Genomic DNA, 20,451 nt, shown 5'->3' with positions numbered 1-20,451 from the left:
AGCCTGATTTGCCCAGTTTCTGCAATTTCTCATCCATTGCTGCTTTCGGACTGTTGAGTTGTACCTGTGGCCTTCACTGGTAATAACCGGAAAATCAGGCAGGGAATTTGTTCTTTGCAGTGACTTTAATTCAAGTATCTCTAAACATCCTAGAAATCAACAGTATTGGCCAAATTTTATAAATGGGGAGTTGAAAGCACATAGAGATTTAGTGACCTGTACAGGTCACACCCTGAATGAGCAACAGAGGTGGAAGAAATTGGAGAGGCTGCTCTGGCCCCATCTGGAATCTTTTAACTCTCTTGACCCCCTTGAGCGGGTTTAGGAACTGGCTGATTTCAAAGATCAGTGAACTTTTTGGAAGAGTGCTTGGCAGTGAAACATAGAGGCTTGGATTCCTTAGATTTTAGCTGTTCCATGATGCAAGGTCAGTTTGAATTTTATGAGTCTGTGTCATTAGTGAGGAGAATAAGGAGGGACAGGGAAGGATGGGTTAGGCTGGGGTTGGAGAAAGAGAAAGGGCAAGATCACCACAGAATCCCAGTACAGCTTCTCCCCACACACTGGGGACTAAATAAGCATATCGTTGAAAAGAAGGTTACCAGTTGACATTGGAAGGAAGCAAGTCCAAAAGAAACCTCAATATAATCTAAAACAATTTTAGTGGAAAATAACAGGATTCCTATCTTATGAACTCTTGCAATTTTGATAGTTGCATTTCTTTCCCAGAAGCCATCATTGTGGCACCATTCTCCAAGATGCCTTATGTGGAACCCTATGTCTGCAGGATGGCCACTGGTGTTTGAACAAAAAAGAAGTACTTGTTCAGATATGTTTGCATAGTTTCATGACAATTGATCTTCTACCTACAGATTCATAAGCAAATTAACATGTTAGAGGCTCTGAAAAGTCCTGCAGGGAAGAAATCTTATTTCACTTGTTTGACCGTGGACTTTTCCCACACTACAGTGAAACAACTACATATAGAAACTCATGAAAATAAAAGTAATCTACAGAAGACATTTCAGGGAAATGACCAGTCCTTCAACCTTAAAACAAAAAGTTAGTCCTATGCCCAGACCTTTATACAAAATTTCCATCTAAATCCCAAGTCACAAATTCTGTCACTGGAAAGGAATACAATGGTTAAGTCCAACAGCTTTGTTTTATGAAGGAAAAGGCACAGAATATTAGTTTATCCAAGTCATGCTCAGAGAAAATGACAATATCCATGACATCCATCTCCCAGGCCAGTGATTATCTATGTTACTAGTTTGTTCCTCAAAGCACCTGTAATCCTCCCCCACCCCAAATCATCTGTGAATTTAGAATAATTTTAATCTGGACTTGAAAACACAAAACTGAAATGTTGGTATATCAGTGTTCTATGCTAATGTTTGCATACGGTGAGACTAGGCTAGGAGAATAGGATCAAGAGAGCTCCAAGAACTTGAAAAGGGGTGCCCCAGAATGGGTGAAGAGTTTTAAAGACTACTAAAGTTTTAGAAAAATTACAGACCCAGAGAGCATGCAGTGCTGGACAGACCCTGAAGCTGCATAAAGCAAGCAGGTGGGAAAGTTTTCAAACTCAAGGAAATTTTGAGGGTGCAGAGAAGGTGGAGTTCATTGCAGGGAAATGCTATAAGGAAAATTGTTTGCAAGTCTCCAGAGACAGTGGCTTGACTCAGCACTAAAATGGATCCAGAGTGAAGGCAGATGGGAGTGGACCTTCCAAAGGGCCAGAAGAGGAATTGTCTCATAAAAATATATAACAAAAAGTCTTTATACATCCGAGTCATCTGTAAACCTGCTGATTCCCATATTTGTGTACATTTTATACCCCCAAACTGGTGTGATATTCTGTGTATATACAAAAAAAAAATCTGACTCTGTGAGCTTTGGTGAAATGAAGCCCACAGAGGGAGGGAAGGAGGTGGGAAAGGGTGGTAGAGAACAAGAAACACAATTTTTGAAGGAAAAATAAAAACCTGATTCCCTGGGTGGGGTGGTAGAGGGTGGGGTAGAAGAAGTGAGTCTTTAAAAGCTAAGTCTAAACTGGCGTGGGAGGATTTTATTTGGAACGTCTCCCTTGGCAATGTTTTATCACAGTATGGTTTCCATTCTTGGCCAGGGAAAGATTTGAGGTGGAATGGAATTGGCTCAGTTTTAGATCTGACAAGATAGTCACAATAATGGAAGACATCTTTTCCCTGTAACTTTGAAAAACATGAAAGCAGATATTGGCTCTGAGTATGTCTGATGGTCCAACTTTATTTCCTGTCAACAGAAATAACTCTGATTTATATTTGGTCATCAACCTCACACACTCAACACATACAACTCATACTGAGAGAGCACAGAGAGGTGTAATGTACAGAGCTGTGATGTATGCCTATCCAGCAGAGCTTCCTGGTCCAAAGGAGACCTCAGGGACTGGGAAAGACTCATCAGTATTCTCACTCTTCTGACACTCTACCCGCCCTGTGCATCCTTCCAATGAGGCATATTATTACATGGGCTTCAGATGAGCTACACGTTAACTTTGATCTCTGAGCCCTTCACCTACGCAATTCGTGATTCAGAAGGTTGGTTGGCCTGTATCCAGTAATTATAGTGAGATGCTGAGGGCTGAGGGGCTGATCTATGCTGGCAGTTGGCACATTGTTTTATAGTTCTAATATCTGGGTATTTCAGAGGAGTGAGAGAATTTTTAAAATGTAATTTCCTCCTCAAAATTTATCAGTGGTGCAGACATGGAATGAATATGCCTTTTCAGTTCCTGCCATTCAGTTAATGTCATCTGGTTTTGAATTCAGAGCGTTCTTCTCACAGCGTTTTATACACTGAATTTAAGGTGCCATCACTCATAACATGTACCATTATTTTATGTGTACTACTAAGAAAAAAAGCCAGTTAAAATAGGACCAATATTGCTTACATTAAAATTTTTATATTTTATTCTTATTAAAATAATTGCTTTAGACCTATTTGGGTAGATTTTTATTATGTATCCCACTTGTGCAGTCATAGAAAGGAAAATATATGGAAAATAAATTGGCTGAAGTTCTCCTAAAACTTCTTCATATTCAGAGTCCAACTCTTCCAAATCCCTCTAGAGACAGAACTTTCAGCATCTATGTTATTGTACACAATGCAGTGTTTTGCCCCAAACTGTGACAATGCAGCACAATGACAGCTACATCATGACTGTCGCCTGGCTGACAGTGAGCCCAAGTGATAGCAGGTGAACCATGCCCTGGATAGTGAGAAGCCAGGAATTTGAAGCACATGCCAGTTTTAGAAATGTTAAAATGTGAGGTGCATCTTAGAATGGAAGACATATAATAGGTTTCAGTGTTAAGGCATGATAGAGATCTACATATGCAAAACTTTAAAAGAGGCTACCAAAATTTCTATTTCTTAGGTTCAATAATAACTCAGAAAAGTATGCAAAGTTTAGAATCCTCTACACCTGAGTTACAGTCACAGTATAAACAATTCGTAGGCTCCTAAGTGAGCAGACTTTTTTTGCTTTTAGAGAGCCTAGAGACTTCCTGAAAGATGTGGCTATTGACAAGGTTTATCTGTCAGTCTATTAAGCCTGTGAGGGAATTGTTTATATAGTTCCTGGGAAAGGTGCCTGCCAATATTTATCACCCTTTCTTTTAAAAAACCTCACAATTTCTAATATATAGCCTAATATTATAATATTCATGCCTCTTGGCCAAAGTTATTTGGCAAAAAGAATAGTAGTAGTCTTTTTCATTTGGGGGGTCTAAACTTACAATAAAGTAGATGACATACTTTCCCGACATTAGTGTCAAGAATTTCTCTTTTATGACATAGTTCTAAAATAAACACAGGTTTTTAAGAGAAAAAAATTTTAAGTTGGTAGTCACCACTAGACTTATATTTGAAGAAAATATTCTATATTACTTGAATAAAAATTAAGATAAAATGCCAATTTCTTTTTCAATAGATTACTTGGAATGCATTAAAACTCAGAATTCTTATTGAAATGTACGAGTACCCACATTTTATTTTATTTGTTATCAGGAACTTAATTTTTGAAATTAATATTGCACGCGAGCATACACAGTCACATAAAAGAAGGTATTTTTTCTTTCCCACTTTAATTAATCCCAGAGGCAGTTAAACGCTGGTGATTCTGTCTCCGTCCGGCGGAGGGCAGTAATGCGCGTCATTAGAAGCAGGATTCCCATTTCGCCCTGGACAGGCGTCCACCTGAGAAATCGCGCACCAAGTCCTGTGTCTCTGGAGTCGGACTCCGGTCACAGTCTTTGGCAGGATTAGCAAGGCCACGATGAGGTGACTTCAGGGGGCCAGGTAGCAGAGTTGAAGGCTCCTCTTCCCAGTCTGTGGAACGTCCTCCCCCAGCCCTGGGGTATGCAAGGCAGGAAGAACGGGAGGCTTTAGGACATACAAAGGGTCTGGGACTCAGCCCCACTGCCTGGCTGCTTGAGTTCACTTTTGGCAACAAATTTAAGGGAATGTGGTTAAAACACGACGCATTCCCTTCTCTCCCAAGATTTCTGCACTTAGATTGCATATCCTCCTGTTTTCTGCTTTGTTAAAAGACAGTGAGAAGATGTGGAGGGTTTGGTCCTGTAGGGCTGTCTTTGAATCCGAAATTGCCTCCCCATCCCACCACTGCTAGGAGCTTTGTTTCCTTCACACAGACTTTGGACAAACTGGGAATGTCAGACCTATCAGCATTCCCAGGGGACAGACTGCAGGCACACTTCTTTTCCTTTAAACTTACTATTAAAATGGAGGGCTTTAGGGACTAGTCCATCTAATGTCGTTTTTATTATTCAATTTATTTAAAACTATTTTAGAAATTGAGGTACATACATTAAATGCACAAATGTAAGGGTATAGCTTGATGCATTTTGATGTGTGTATATATCACATAACCATCATCCAGATCAAAGTATCAAACATTCTCATTGATTTTTCCCCCTTACCTATTTCACCTATTTCATTTTTATTACTCAGTTTAAAGAAAATGTTAAATTTTGCCCAAGTTCCTTAATGAGGTAATAAATGCTTAAGAATGATTTACTCTAACCTTGTATATTGAATCGATAGAAGCACTGCAAATACCACAGAAAGCAATGGAATCAGAAGTTGTCATGAAAGTATAGCCCAAGAACCCCTAACACAGCTTTTCATCAGCACAGGGTAAATTGTCCAGGCTGCCATTATTTTTGTCAATACTATACTATATGTACAATTTCAGAAATAGGAGCAAAATGAACACCACTCTGTTGACCTCCTGGCTTAGGAAATAGAACATAGGATTACCTTTAATGCCCCTATTTGCCTCTGCTCACTTTCATTCACCTCCTTCTCTCTTAGGGCTAATCAGTCTCCTAAATTGTAGTCATTTCTGTGCTTTTCTTCATAGTATGAGTAGCTCTCTTCCATTGGTTTATTGTCTGTCCCTGCACGAAAATTGTCTAAATTACTGAATTTTTAGTCAATCTTCCTTTCTGGTGAGTCAAGTGGTATTCCCCTTCCACCTCCCACTCCCCAAACCACTGTTCTTCATTTTCATGGGTGTCATGACTATTCTTGTTCCTTCAGAAGATTAGTGTTAATATTCATAATTAATTATTATTAACACAAAAATGAAAAGAAAGTGGACTAGGAGAAATTGAGTGTCTTAGCCTGCAGCATCTTTGGGGAGCTGGTTTGAATCCTGGCTCTCCATTAATTTCTGTGCTGCCTTAGGCTAGTTACTTAACCTCTCTGAGCTTAAGTGTCCTCATCTGTGACATGCAGAAAATATTATGCATATTTCATAGGATGGTTGTGAGCGTTACAATGCGATAATATAGGTAAAGTGCTTAGAACATTACCTGGAAAGCATCTCTACTGACTTTGAATAGCTAGGGAGCTTCTGAAGTCACACTGACCTTAGCAAGAATCCTAGCTGTCTTCCACCATCTCTGTAGCCTTGAACCCCTTTTTTATTTTTCCAAACCTCTGTGTTGCATTTGGCAGGTAGGGATAATCTTAGGGTTGTTGTAAAGATTGAATGAGAACACCAAGGGAAATCGCTTAGCATGTTGCCTGGCACATTGCACCTGCTTAACAATTTCATTGAAATGTTTTAACTAGACTTCATTTATTATTTCCTTCTTTTTAATTTTGGTATAATTAATCTACAATTACATGAGGAACATTATGTTTACTAGACTCCCCCCCATCACCAAGTCCTCCCCACAAGCCCCCTTACAGTCACTGTCCATCAGCGTAGTAAGATGCTGTAGAATCACTACTTGTCTTCTCTCTGTGTTGCACAGCCCTCCCCACGCGTCCCCTCCCATTATACATGCTATTTGTAATGCCCCCTTTCTTTCCCCCCTTTATCCCTACCTTCCCACCCATCCTCCCCAGTCCCTTTCCCTTTGGTAACTGTTAGTCCATTCTTGGGTTCTGTGTTTCTGCTGTTGTTTTGTTCCTTCAGTTTTTTCTTTGTTCTTCTTATACTCCACATAAGAGTGAAATCATTTGGTATTTGTCTTTCTTTGCCTGGCTCATTTCACTGAGCATAATACCCTCTAGCTCCATCCATGTTGTTGCAAATGGTAGTATTTGTTTTCTTCTTATGGCTGAATAATATTCCATTGTGTATATGTACCACATCTTCTTTATCCATTCATCTACTGATGGACACTTAGGTTGCTTCCATTTCTTGGCTATTCTAAATAGTAGTGCAATAAACATAGGGGTGAATATGTCTTTTTCAAACTGGGCTGCTGCATTCTTAGGGTAAATTCATAGGAGTGGAATTCCTGGGTCAAATGGTATTTCTATTTTGACCTTTTTGAGGAACATCTATACTGATTTCCACAATGGTTAAACTAGTTTACATTCCCACCAGCAGTGTAGGAGGGCTCCTGTATCTCCACAACCTCACCAACATTTCTTGTTGTTTGTCTTTTGGATGGTGGTGATTCTTACTGGTATGAAGTGATATCTCATTGTGGTTTTAATTTTCATTTCTCTGATGACTAGCGATGTGCAGCATCTTTTTATGTGTCTGTTGGCCATCTGAATTCATCTTTGGAGAACTGTCTGTTCAGCTCCTCTGTCCATTTTTTAATTGGATTTTTTGCTTTTTGTTTGTTGAGGTGCGTGAACTCTTTATATATTTTGGATGTCAACCCTTTATTGGATCTGTCATTTATGAATATATTCTCCCATATTGTAGGATGCCTTTTTGTTCTCTTGGTGGTGTCCTTTGCTGTATAGAAGCTTTTCAGCTTGATATAGTCCTACTTATTCATTTTTCCTTTTGTTTCCCTTGCCCAGGAGATATGTTCATGAAGAAGTCACTCATGTATCTGTCCAAGAGATTTTTACCTATGTTTTTTTCTAGGAGTTTTATAATTTCATGACTTACATTCAGGTCTTTGATCCTTTTTGAATTTAACTTTGTGTATTGGGTTAGACAATGATCCAGTTTCATTCTCTTACATGTAGCTGTCTAGTTTTGCCAACACCAGCTGTTGAAAAGGCTGTCATTTCCCCATTGTATGTCTATGGCTCCTTTATCATATATTAATTGACTGTATATGTTTGGGTTAATATCTGGACTCTCTATTCTGTTCCACTGGTCTGTGGCTCTGTTCTTGTACCAGTACCAAATTGTGTTGATTACTGGGGCTTTGTAGTACAGCTTGAAGTTGGGAAGCCAGATGCCCCCTGCTTTATTCTTCCTTCTCAGGATTGCGTTGGCTATTCAGGGTCTTTTGTGGTTCCATATGAATTTTAGAACTGTTTGTTCCAGTTCACTGAAGAATGCTGTTGGTAATTTGATAGGCATTGCATTGAATCTGTAGATTGCTTTAGGCAGGATGGCCATTTTGACAATATTAATTCTTCCAGGCCAAGAGCATGGAATGAGTTTCCATTTGTTAGTGTCCTCTTTAATTTCTCTTAAGAGTGTCTTGTAGTTTTCAGGGTATAGGTCTTTCACTTCCTTGGTTAGGTTTATTCCTAGGTATTTTATTCTTTTTGATGCAATTGTGAATGGAATTGTTTTCCTGATTTCTCTTTCTGTTAGTTCATCATTAGTGTATAGGAAAGCAACAGATTTCTGTGTATTAATTTTGTATCCTGCAACTTTGCTGAATTCAGATATTAGTTCTAGTAGTTTTGGAATGGAGTCTTTAGGAATTTTTATGTACAATATCATGTCATCTGGAAATAGTGGCAGTTTGACTTCATCTTTACCAGTCTGGATGCCTTGTATTTCTTTGTTTTGTCTGATTGCTGTGGCTAGGACCTCCAGTACTATGTTGAATAACAGTGGGGAGAGTGGGCATCCCTGTCTTGTTCTGATCTTAGAGGAAAAGCTTTCAGCTTCTCGCTGTTAAGTATGATGTTGTCTGTGGGTTTGTCATATATGGCCTTTATTATGTTTGCCCTGTATACCCATTTCGTTGAGAGTTTTTATCATGAATGGATGTTGTATTTTGTTGAATGCTTTTTCAGCATCTAAGGAAATGATCATGTGGTTTTTGTCCTTCTTTTTGTTGATGTGGTGGATGATGTTGATGGATTTTCAAATGTTGTACCATCCTTGCATCCCTGAGATGAATCCCACTTGATCATGGTGTATGATCCTCTTGATGTATTTTTGAATTCGGTTTGCTAATATTTTGTTGAGTATTTTTGCATCTACATTGATCAGGGATATTGGTCTGTAATTTTCTTTTTTGGTGGGATCTTTGCCTGGTTTTGGTATTAGAGTGATGCTGGCTTCATAGAATGAGTTTGGAAGTATTCCTTCCTCTCTATTTTTTGGAAAACTTTAAGGAGAGTGGCTATTATGTCTTCTCTATATGTCTGATAAAATTCAGTGGTGAATCCATCTGACCCAGGGGTTATGTTCTTCGGTAGTGCTTTTATTACTGATTCAATTTCTTTGCTGGATTTTGGTCTGTTTATATTTTCTGTTTCTTCCTTGGTCAGTCTTGGAAGGTTGTATTTTTCTAGGAAGTTGTCCATTTCTTCTAGGTTTTGCAGCTTGTTAGCATATAGATTTTCGTAGTACTCTAATAATTTTTTGTATTTCTGTGGGGTCCGTCGTGATTTTTCCTTTCTCATTTCTGATTCTGTTGATGTGTGTAGATTCTCTTTTTCTCTTAATAAGTCTTGCCAGGGGTTTGTCTATTTTTATTTTTACAAAGTACCAGCTCTTGACTTCATTGATCTTTTTCTATTATTTTATTTTTCTCAATTTTATTTATTTCTTCCTTGATCTTTATTATGTCCCTCCTTCTGCTGACTTTGGGCCTCATTTGTTCTTCTTTTTCCAGTTTCAATAATTGTGACTTTACACTATTCATTTGGGAATGTTCTTCCTTCTTAGATAGGCCTGGATTGCTATATACTTTCCTCTTAAGACTGCTTTCGCTGCATCCCACAGAAGTTGGGGCTTTATGCTCTCGGTGTCATTTATCTCCATATATTGCTTGATCTCTGTTTTAATTTGGTCATTGATACATTGATTATTTAGGAGCATGTTGTTAAGCCTCCATGTGTTTATGAGCCTTTTTCTTTTCTTTGTACAATTTATTTCTAGTTTTATACCTTTGTGGTCTGAGAGGTTGGTTGGTAGAATTTCAATCTTTTTGAATTTACTGAGGCTCTTTTTGTGGCCTAGTATGTGGTCTATTCTGGAAAATGTTCCATGTGCACTTGAGAAGAATGTGTATTCTGCTGCTTTTGGGTGTAGAGTTCTGTAGATGTCTGTTAAGTCCATGTGTTCTAGTGTGTTGTTCAGTGCCTCTGTGTCCTTACTTATTTTCTGTCTGGTGGATCTGTCCTTTGGAGTGAGTGGTGTGTTGAAGTCTCCTAAAATGAATGCATTGCATTCTATTTCCTTCTTTAATTCCGTTAGAATTTGTTTCACATATGTTGGTGCTCCTGTATTGGGTGCATATATATTTATAATGGTTATATCCTCTTGTTGGGCTGACACCTTTATCATTATGTAATGTCCTTCTTTATCTCTTGTTACTTTCTTTGTTTTGAAATCTATTTTGTCTGATACCAGTACTGCAACACCTGCTTTTTTCTCCCTATTGTTTGCATGAGATATCTTTTTCCATATCTTGACTTTTAGTCTCTTTATGTCTTTGGGTTTGAGGTGAGTCTCTTGTAAGCAGCATATAGATGGGTCTTGATTTTTTATCCCTCCTGTTACTTTGTGTCTTTTGATTGTTACATTCAGTCCACTTACATTTAGGATGATTATTGAAAGATATGTACTTATTGCCATTGCAGGCTTTAGATTTGTGGTTACCAAAGGTTCAAGGTTAGCTTCTTTACTATCTAACTGTCTAACTTAACTCGCTTATTAAACTATTATAAGCACAGTCTGATGATTCTTTATTTCTCTCTTTTCTTATTCCTCCTCCTCCATTCTTTATATGTTAGGTGTTTTATTCTGTGTTCTTTTGTGTTCCCTTTGACTGCTTTTGTGAGTAGTAGTTGATTTTATTTTTTGCCTTTAGTTGGTATTTGATTGGTCTGCTCTCTTTGCTGTGATTTTATTTTCTCTGTTGACATCTATTTAGTCTTAAGAGTGTTTCCATCTAGAGCATTCCCTCTAAAATACCCTGTAGAGGTGGTTTGTGGGAGGCAAATTCCCTCATCTTTTGCTTCTCTGGGAATTGTTTAATCCCTCCTTCATATTTAAATGATAATCATGCTGGATATAGTATTCTTGGTTCAAGGCCCTTCTGTTTCATTGCATTAAATGTATCATGCCATTCTCTTCTGGCCTGTAAGGTTTCTGCTGAGGAGTCTGATAGCCTGATGGGTTTTCCTTTGTAGGTGACCTTTTTTCTCTCTCTGGCTGCCTTTAATACTCTGTCCTTGTCCTTGATCTTTGCAATTTTAATTACTATGTGTCTTGGTGTTGTCCTCCTTGGGTCCCTTCTGTTGGGAGTTCTGTGGGCTTCCATGGTCTGAGTGACTATTTCCTCCCCCAGTTTGGGGACGTTTTCAGCAATTATTTCTTCAAATACACTTTCTAATTCTTTTTCTCTTTCTTCTTCTACTGGTACCCCTATAATGCAGATATTGTTCTGTTTGGATTGGTCACACAGTTTTCTTAATGTTGTTTCATTCCTGGAGATCCTTTTATCTCTCTCTGCCTCAGCTTCTCTGTGTTCCTGTTTTCTGATTTCTATTCCATTAATGGCCTCTTTCACCTCATCCAGTCTGCTCTTAAGTCCTTCCAGAGATTGTTTTATTTCTGTATTCTTCCTTCCAACTTTATCCTTTAACTCTTGCATATTTCTCTGTAGATCCATCAGCATGGTTATGACCTTTATTTTGAATTCTTTTTCTGGGAGATTTGTCAAGTCTATCTTCCCAGGTCCTCTCTTGGGGGTTGTCTGGGTAATTCTGGACTGGACCAAATTCTTCTGCCTTTTCATGGTGATAGAGGTAGCTGCAGGCAGGTAGTGCATGTCAGCTGGGAGAACAAAGTCCTTTCCTGATTGCTGGTCACCTTGCCCTTCTCTGCTGCCTGTGTCAGTTACCCACAGTCCTGGAGCAGCCTCTGGGTTAATCCCCTAAGCTTCTGTGGGCGGGGTCTCCATCAGGGTAGCTCAGAGCCCTGCAGGGAGTGGCAGGTGGGCCGGGTGGGCTCTCTTGCGAGAGCGGCGCCCCCGCTGGGCAGCTGTGCACTGGCGGTGGCCTTTGAGTCTGGCCTGTGCAGCTGTGCGCTGGGAGGAGATGCTGGGTGGCTGATGGGTGCATGGCTGTTCCCAGGCCTCCTGGCTGCTGCAGGCTTGCGCCGGCCACTGCTGGGCTGCTTGGCCATAGACTTCATTTTAAAAGTGAATTACACCTTCATGCTAAAAACTCTCTGTACCCCCACTTCTGAGCATCTACAAAACATTTGCCTGGAAGTTACTGTTAGGGCATGCTGCTAGTGAAGGGACTGCAAATAGTGAAGGGGCTTGTCAGACCATCTCTTATGCTCTTAAACAGCTTTTCTTTGTTATTATCTTTTTTTTTGAGGTGTGGGCAGCAGAGGAGGAGAAACCATTCCTGATTCAGGGCCAAACTCACCTTCCTAGGCCCTCTCTCTGGTTCTACAGCGTGCTTTCCTGGCTTAGAGATGAAAATGCCAAGCTGCCTCTTAACTTGTTTTCCAGAATCAGAGGAAAGTTTATAATAACGAAATTTTATAGCTCCTGCCCAGCAACATATATTACTTTAAAAAATAAAAATAACCTTCCCTTATGCATTATTCTTTTACATGTACAATTCTCCTGATGTATTGCAGTAATATTCCATGGTTTGCTATGACTTGGAGGTTTATGGCCCTTCTGTGGCAGATCAGACTAAACATAATTCATTCGTAGCTACTTAGTGCTCAGGGAAATAAACCCCTAAACTTAAATAACTATGGTGTGACCTCTGTAAAATATTATTTATGCTTTTAAACTACTATTATGTAGATATCAAGATATGCCAAATGTTATAAGCCAAACACCAGCCAGCAAATGGGACAACTACTATTCCATTTATTTTTGCTTTCCTTTCTGGATATTTCTCTACAAATGCTATTTTCATTTAAATTGATTCTGGGGTAATTACCTGGCAGGGGGAAGCAATGTTCATTTATACTTTATTACAGAATATTACAGTAAGTAAAAAATTCTCAAAGCACCATAAAAATGTAAACATTTCACTAACTTACTGCAGTTTAATAAGAAAGACATTGATTATGTTTGGTATAAAATAACTGTCCTTGTTGTTAATGGATGAATGTACTGTCCTTGTTGTTAATGGATGAATGTACCCTGTTTGTATTCATTTCTGCAAATTAGTTTATGGAGGGAACCTGATTGCACATGTAAGGTTTGCAAATGGGAAAGCTAAGCTTAGCAAGTTTATGCCGGTGAGAATATATGTGCATTCCCAGTGCTTCTCATTCTAAGATTTTCAAATGTTTAGGGTGTCATCTCCACATCTCATTTGTTTCCTCAATTATTTTCTCTGCATTCAACTATATTGTATGAAATAATATGTTCAGTGGTAGTAAAGTAATGGAATTACTGGTTTCTTAATAATTCAACATATCTTTGAGGACCCACTGTGTACTGGTCAGTCAACTTGGCACTGGCAGTAATAAAGATGAATGAGAAAAACATTCTCAGCCCTCAAAGTACTAACAGTCTGGATGTGGAGATAGGTAAGCAAATAGTGGACTTCTGGCCATGCAGCAAGCACTCTGAGAGAGGAATAAACACAAAGGGAAGACTAGGCTAAGGACAGGGAGTGGAGGAGGCCAGGAGGGCTTGTGGAGGACTTCACAGAGGACAGATGACACAGACACTGAGCAGCATAGTCTTGAATGGGCAGATCTGGATGGTCAGGTGGAGGAGCAAAACTAGCACAAAGACATGAGGGGATGTTGAGTTCAGGCTTCTTCAAATCATTCAGTGTGGCTGGAATTTGGTGGGACCTTGGAGGAAAAGGGGATAAATATTTAGAATGAGGCTGACCATGAAGGTCTTGTAGATCCTGCTGAGGAACTTACACTTCCTCCTGTGGGCTGTGCATAGACACAAGAGATGAGATTATAAACTGAGGGTAGTGTGATGAGATTTGTGCTTTGGCTTGTTCATTGCGGCTAGGATGTGGGGAATAAACTGGAGCTCATTAGCAGTCTCCCCCGACTTCCAAATGAGAAACGACTAAGACATTTTGGGCAGTGACCAAGAGAGGCCCGACTGAATGTGTGCTTGGGATATAGAAGCAACAGGATCTCATAACCATTCAGATGTGCAAAGGAACAAGGGATGAGTCAAGGAGGCAGCTCAGCATTTGGCTTGAGTGATTGACAGGCATGCAGGAGTCATTTTCTGCTCCTGGTCTGTTCTTGGAAGAAAGGGTTTGGAGAAGAGGCCAATGAGTTTAGTGCTGACTACCTGGAGCTTATACTATGTGTACAGCACTGAGGTATGTCCCAGAGACAACGGAATTGTGAGCTTGCAGAGAAGTTAGGGTTGAAGATAGAGATTAGGCCATATATATATGTGATGTTCAATAATGTTTGAAAAGATTCATGAAAGTGAGTATGTGAGCTAATTTGCTCCTCTAGGTGAAATTTGAAATACCATAACTTAGTTAATTGCAAATTATGTTAATAAAACAGAAAAGTCTTAACCCCTAAATCCCTTTAGGAAAAAACTAAAATGTATTTTACATTCTATCACTTATGATGAATAGGACATGTTGCCTCTTCCATTTTGAATTCCTTACCCAAAATGGGAAATGTCTTTTACTTATTAAAATCATAACAGGAATTAATTCTTCCTTTGAAAATACTTAAGTGGTCCATTTAAAAGACTATCATTGCCTCATCCAGAAGTTATGCTTTTGTGTAAATTTAGAGGGTTCTGAAAAAAAAACTGAGCAAAATAGAAAGGAATATATTTCTACCTTGTCAGTCTTGATGACTTTCTAAAAGCTCATGCATTTTGGAGGATAAAATGAGACCACATAGTGTTAAGCACCTTGGACTTTCAGAACAAAGGCCTTTTAGAAGAACAAAGTATCATTATTAATGACACATCATTTACAGTTTTCATCAGTAATGTAAGGTTTCAGCCACTTTAATGGGAACTTAGTTAAGAGCTTGATGTAGAGGGCAAGGCTATTAGCAAAGGTTCTTGACAGTAATACCTTTTGCTTCTAAGGAAAAAGATAAATCACACTCAAACTGATCAAAAAGACAAGCTGAGGGGTTCAGAAGGAGGTGAACTACCACTTACTGGATTTCTCAAAGGCCTTGTCATCTGTGAGTCTGCTGGTGAACTCCCCACTCTGCGGTGGGCTCCCTTCGCTGCCAGCTCCCTCCCTGCCTTCTGGACATGTTCCTGACCCAGAAAAATGTCTTGTGCTCCAAACCTCGTCTTTCCCTTTTACCCCATCTCTTCTTTCTCTCTGTACCCCCAAGCAATCTCTGCTGGGGTCCACCACCTCAGGATTTTTCTCTGGCCTCTGGGGTGAGCACCACTAGTGGTGGGAATCATAACGCCAGGTAACAAACCAGTGGGGAAGTATTTTTTCCTGAATACATGTTGTCTTATCAGAGCAATTATCGAGGAGGGCTGTGTTCATAGTCAATGATGTTAGCATTTTTGCAAATTCTTTATTACAAAATGCTTCTCTCCTGTAAGATCTCTTCAGGACCTTAATGTGTTTCAGTCAGATTCACCAAGGCCTTTTTAATGATGCTTTTTAAATGACATAGTTTTTGTTGAAAGGGAATTAAGAGAAATTCCTTCCTCTTTTTTCCTGGGGAAAAAAATTGAAGTTAAAAAAAAAATTGTCATCTTAAGGCAGCAAAGTCTTAGCTACAAAAATAAAATAAAATAAAATAAAAAATCTGGGATGCAAAGAAATGCCCGAAAATAATAAAAAAGGGAATTTACAGTATTATCCGTGACTGATGACTTATATCCAAGGGTGTATAAGGAACTGATTGCATTGCAACTACCAATAACTGAGAACTTACTCAAGAGTTGTTGAGATCTCCAATAACAGAAAGAGAGCAGCAGCCTTAAAGGGAGGCAGACAGGTTGTGATTATACATTTAGTGCTACTTGTTACTAGCAGAAATCCCAGACTATTGTTCTGTCTCCAATCTTTGAGGATTGCAAAGACAATAAATTGTTTGTTTAGCTGATTTGATTCTGGAGATACCTGGAAAGCCTTTCTTGTCATATTATTTCTGTTTTGGAAGTTCCCACTGACTATATTAGTTTCTTTTGTTTGTGATTTATTTTACAAGGTAGATCAAAGCACATTTCCTGCCCAACTGTTGAGGTTTTCTCTTTTCTCATTTTCAGCTCTAGCTAGGAAGCATTTACTGGACAACATGGGAATTCAAACCCGGTAGAGTCTTGAGATACCAAATAAAATGCTACAGCACAGGGATCATCACAGGAAAATGTTTTACATCTTTGTTTTTAAAGTTTCTGATGCTTTGTAGTTCAAAATACCTGGCAAATAATTGCAATTTGGAATTTCAGTAAAATTCTGCCATGGAAGAGACTGGTATGATAACATTCTTTAATAACTTTTAATACTAAATATATTTTTTAATTGACCACATTTTATCAAATTCAAATGATAGTTGAAGATCGTCTAATTCATAGTACATGTTGATGGTAAGTTGAAGTTCTGTTTTAGGAAGTTCACACTAAAAGATTGAGTTCATTATGAGCCTTATTCTGACAGATGATTTTCTTGTTGCAATAGAAGTCTGCTGATAACAAGTGAGCAAAGTGGTTGGTACTGTTTGCGCCTTTAAGACCATAGTTCAAAAGAATTAAACAAACATGATAACAAAGTTAAGACAAACATAACCTTTATTCTCTTTCAAAAACCCGGAGAATAGAGTTGGAACCATATCCATTGATTTAATCAGAATACCTTAAATTTTATAACACTGGACTGAATATTATAAAAATGATAGCAAAACACGTAGTTGCTTTCAACTACATGGTAAAAAAAATGCGGTAAATCCCCTTATCCAACACAAAGAAGGGCTAGGCTAGTAAACTGCCTGATTAAACACTCTTAATAAATAAAAATTACTCTACACACATATAATATTTTCATTGCCTAAAATCACAGTATGTTAACTGACAGTACAATTGTGTCACATCCAGGAGTGAGGAAGCCAACACACTGGAATGACTAACTTTTTTTGGTTTACTTAAATAGTGGGACACATAACTGTTAAATCACAATTGTTCCAGAAGAACTGAGACAGATGTCAGTAAAAATGCATGCTGTCTGTTGATTATTCATTTCCAAAGCACTAAAGTAAAATGTTGATTATTCAATACATTTCAATATTTCTTTGACTACTAAAAAAAACATACTTAAAGGTCTTTCACTGCCTTACTGGCACCAGCAAAAACAGTAGTAACTGGAAAGTAGCTGTAATAGGAGCAAGCACTGGACAATTCTGACAGAATACCGAACAGCTGTTTGCTTTGAGCAAATAAACTGGTTAAGTGATATCACTAAAGGTTTTTTTCTTTTTAAGTTCTTTTGCCATGAAAGGACGTCTTACTGTGTAAGAATCTCTTGGGATGGTGCCTCCTAACGGATTTACACCTTTGACAAGCATGTTCTCCCCTATCCCTCCATGCCTTTATACGGGTTATCTTGGGCTTCACTTTTTACTCTAACCTACTTCTCCCACCAAAATTTTCAAATTTTTAAAAAATTGTTTCTTAGAATAATTTTACACATATTAGGATGATTTTAGGGTAGTAAGAGTTTAACATTATCTCAAAAGTTCAAATAATACTTAAAATTCTAGTTTACATATGACTATATTCCTTAGTGTTCATTTGAAACAAATATGCGTCATTTGAGAACATAAATTAAAAAGTTTTTTCTTAGACCTGAGGGAAAAGGTAGGAATGAAGGAAGCCTTTTTCTCTCTAAGCATAAAAAATAATTTAGATGACAAAAAGGATGGAGTCAGCAGTCAGGAGACACAGATAGGACTTTGGGGAAATCACTTTCCCTCTAAGATCCCTTCTAGCTATCTGACTGTAAGGCCAAAACTTTCCCTCTGAGCTGTACAAACTGACCTGACATTTTCAAGTTTCTACACAGTACCTGGCAACCTGTGTTTTTTTTCCCTCTTATCCTGGAGTATTAAACGAACTGATACAAACTGTGCCCTGCAAATACATATGCCAGCTAGTTTTCTAGAAATAGCAAGGTTTTATTCATTCATTCCACATTATGGAAAGTTTCCTATGTTCAAGGCAAACTGCTGGACCAAACCTGCAACATTATGATTGGTACTGTCCCTGGGAACAAATATCTGCCTGAAAAGCTGGACTCATATGACTGCTTCAGGCCCAACCTCGGACACAGGAAACAGTTTCAGTATTCTGATTACTCCCTGGTTCAGGGCAGTGATTCTCAAATTTAAGGGAATACAGGAGAAACCTCCAGAAGGGCTTGTTAAACACAGCTTAAGGGGTCTCACCCCAGTCTTACTGTGTCAGAATCTCTAGGGTATGGTGCCTCCTAATCTATTCACACCTTTAACAAGTATGTTCTCCCCTATCCCTCCATGCCTTTGTATGGGTTATCTGTGGGCTTCAGTCTTTGCCCCAACCCACTATCCCCAAAAAGAAAAGGGAACCACCATACTATAGTGGTAAAAGCTCTGAAGTCAGAGTCAGGGACCAATGAGTAGCCGCCTGATCTTGAAAGTCATTCAACATCTCTAGGTCTCAGTCTCTTCATCAGATAGTTTTGAATAAGAGTCTCTACCTCCCTTTTGCTCTCAAATGCTACTTTCAAAACCTCACATCAACTTGGTAAATCGTAAAGGGGATGGAAGAAAATTTGCAAGGATGTTTCACTCTGCAAACACCCCAGCGAGAGTCTGGTAGACCCCAACTGGGTGTAATTCCTCTCTCTGGTCTCATCCAGAAGGGGAGGAAAAATGAGGCGAGGCTGGAACTGGATGAGGGGCAAAAGGGAGAAGACAAAAAAGCAGCTTGCAGGAGAGTTTCTGCAAGCGGCAAGAATGGTGCTTTGAAAGCAGGAGTCACTCCTCGTCCTCGTCCTCGTCGTTCTGGTCCTGGTAGCGAATGTAGACGACCAACATGACAAAGCCCGTGAGGATGCAAAGGGAGCCGACGACCAGGTAGGCGATGCCCAGGAAGGGGTTCTTGCCGCCCATCCACGAGATGCTGCTTAAAATGATGCTTTTGTGGCCGCCGAAGGCACGCACCGGGTAGTTGTAGGTGATGTTGACGCGGTAGGCGCCCCGCGGCAGGCCGGCCGAGTAGTTGCCATAGCGGATGCGCGCGTACAGCTTGCGGAAGGTGGGCAGCGCCGCCGTGCGCATCCACACCACGAAGTCCTGGTTGACGAAGCCGGTGTTGTTGGGGTCTGGGCTGAGCTCGTAGACCGGCCGGTGCCAGTTGGGCGGGGGCGCGGTGCCGTGGAAGGCCAGCGCCAGGCTGCCGTTCACTGGCGGAGGGTTGCGGAACTTGACGTGGTAGTCGGTCCACCAGGCGATGCCGGTGCGGTCGAGCGGCACCTCGATGTAGGGCCCGCCAGCCCGGCGCTGGTGCCACAGCGAGAAGGAGTCGTTGAAGAGGCTGTTGGCGATGGCGCCGCAGGGCGCGATGGGCAGGCCGGCCGCGTTGCGCTGGTAGGGGGCGCACTCGTTGGCCGGGTGGCGCAGCGCGCTCGGCAGCCCGCTCAGCTGCGCATCGTCGCGGGACACGCCGTAGCGCCGGTTGTTCTGGTAGAAGTTGGTCAGCTCGTAGTAGAGGTACACGGGGCCCTGGAAGAGCTCGGGCAGCGAGAAGTACCAGGCGCACGAGCAGCTGGGCGGCGACGCGCGGCCCTCCTCGACCGCGGCGCACACCGAGCAGTTGCCGGTGCCCGGGCTGCCGGTGTAGTCGTACTCGATCTCCTTGATGCCGTTGGAGGAGTAGAAGAGGCCCAGGCCGAGGCCGATGAAGGCCAGGCCCACGCAGAAGAAGAGCGGCAGCGTGATGCCGGCTGACAGCAGCGGCTGCCAGGCGGGGAGGCGCTGCTGCGTGAACGCGGTGTTGTCGGGCTGGTGCGCGCCCCGGACCGTGGCGCTCCAGGTCATGGCGGCCGCGCCGGGACGGGCGCACCGACGACGGAGAGTCGCTCAGGTCCCTCTGCGCGGGGCGAGCCCGGGGACCCCTCCCGGGACAGATTTCAGCCGCCTCAGGTGAGTTTTTGCCCCGGCCCCACCTCTGGCCCCCGCCCAGGTGAGTCTTAGTTCCAGGGTCTTCGCGCAGGGACCAGACCCCTCAGTTCCGCCTCGGCCCAGGTGATCTGGGCCGGCTCCGCCCCTGCGGGTCACCGGGAGCCGCGCCCCGCCTGCCCGGAGGTGTGCCGGGCTGGCGTCCTTTCCCCACCTGGCGGGCTCGCGTTTCCTCCGGACGCCAGCTCCTCCTCCCCGAGGTGAGTGGCGGCCCCAGGCGGCCTCTGAGCGGCCCGCCCCTCACTCAGGTAGCCCTTCCCTTTGCTGTACAAGTTTCTAGAGTGCCTGGGCCAGTCATTCCGAAATCACAGAAGCTGCCACGTACAGCACAAAATTCCACAGAGGGATTGCTCCGTGGGCCCTGGAGACTTGAAGATTTCAGATTATTACTGTTTTCTGGCGAGTGGGGGAAAGTGACTACAGACTCTCTTGTCTATTTGCGATCAATTATGGGCCCGCTTTAAGTCAGTTTACGGTCACAATTTGTAAGCCCAGAGGATTACACTGTGGTAAATCTGTTACTGATTCAATACCTGCATCCAAATTCTAGCATAATTTTTTAAAGGGAAATTAATTTCTGGCCAGCT

At 41.1% G+C, this 20,451-nt stretch overlaps 1 protein-coding gene across 1 annotated transcript; it reads right to left on the bottom strand.

The window, feature by feature from the left end:
• Positions 1-16,424: 16,424 nt before the first annotated feature.
• On the bottom strand, positions 16,425-20,040 carry TMEM30B (transmembrane protein 30B). The gene has a single exon (XM_017642355.3). It carries the CDS (start codon positions 19,721-19,723, stop codon positions 18,662-18,664), a length of 1,062 nt encoding a protein of 353 aa, XP_017497844.3. The 5' UTR covers positions 19,724-20,040; the 3' UTR covers positions 16,425-18,661.
• Between the last annotated feature and the right edge of the window lie 411 nt (positions 20,041-20,451).

Source organism: Manis javanica, chromosome 8 (genome assembly GCF_040802235.1).
Source record: "Manis javanica isolate MJ-LG chromosome 8, MJ_LKY, whole genome shotgun sequence".
Classification (NCBI taxonomy): Eukaryota; Metazoa; Chordata; class Mammalia; order Pholidota; family Manidae; genus Manis; species Manis javanica.
Note: the sequence above shows the minus strand (reverse complement) of the source record. Positions and strands in the feature narration are given on the sequence as shown.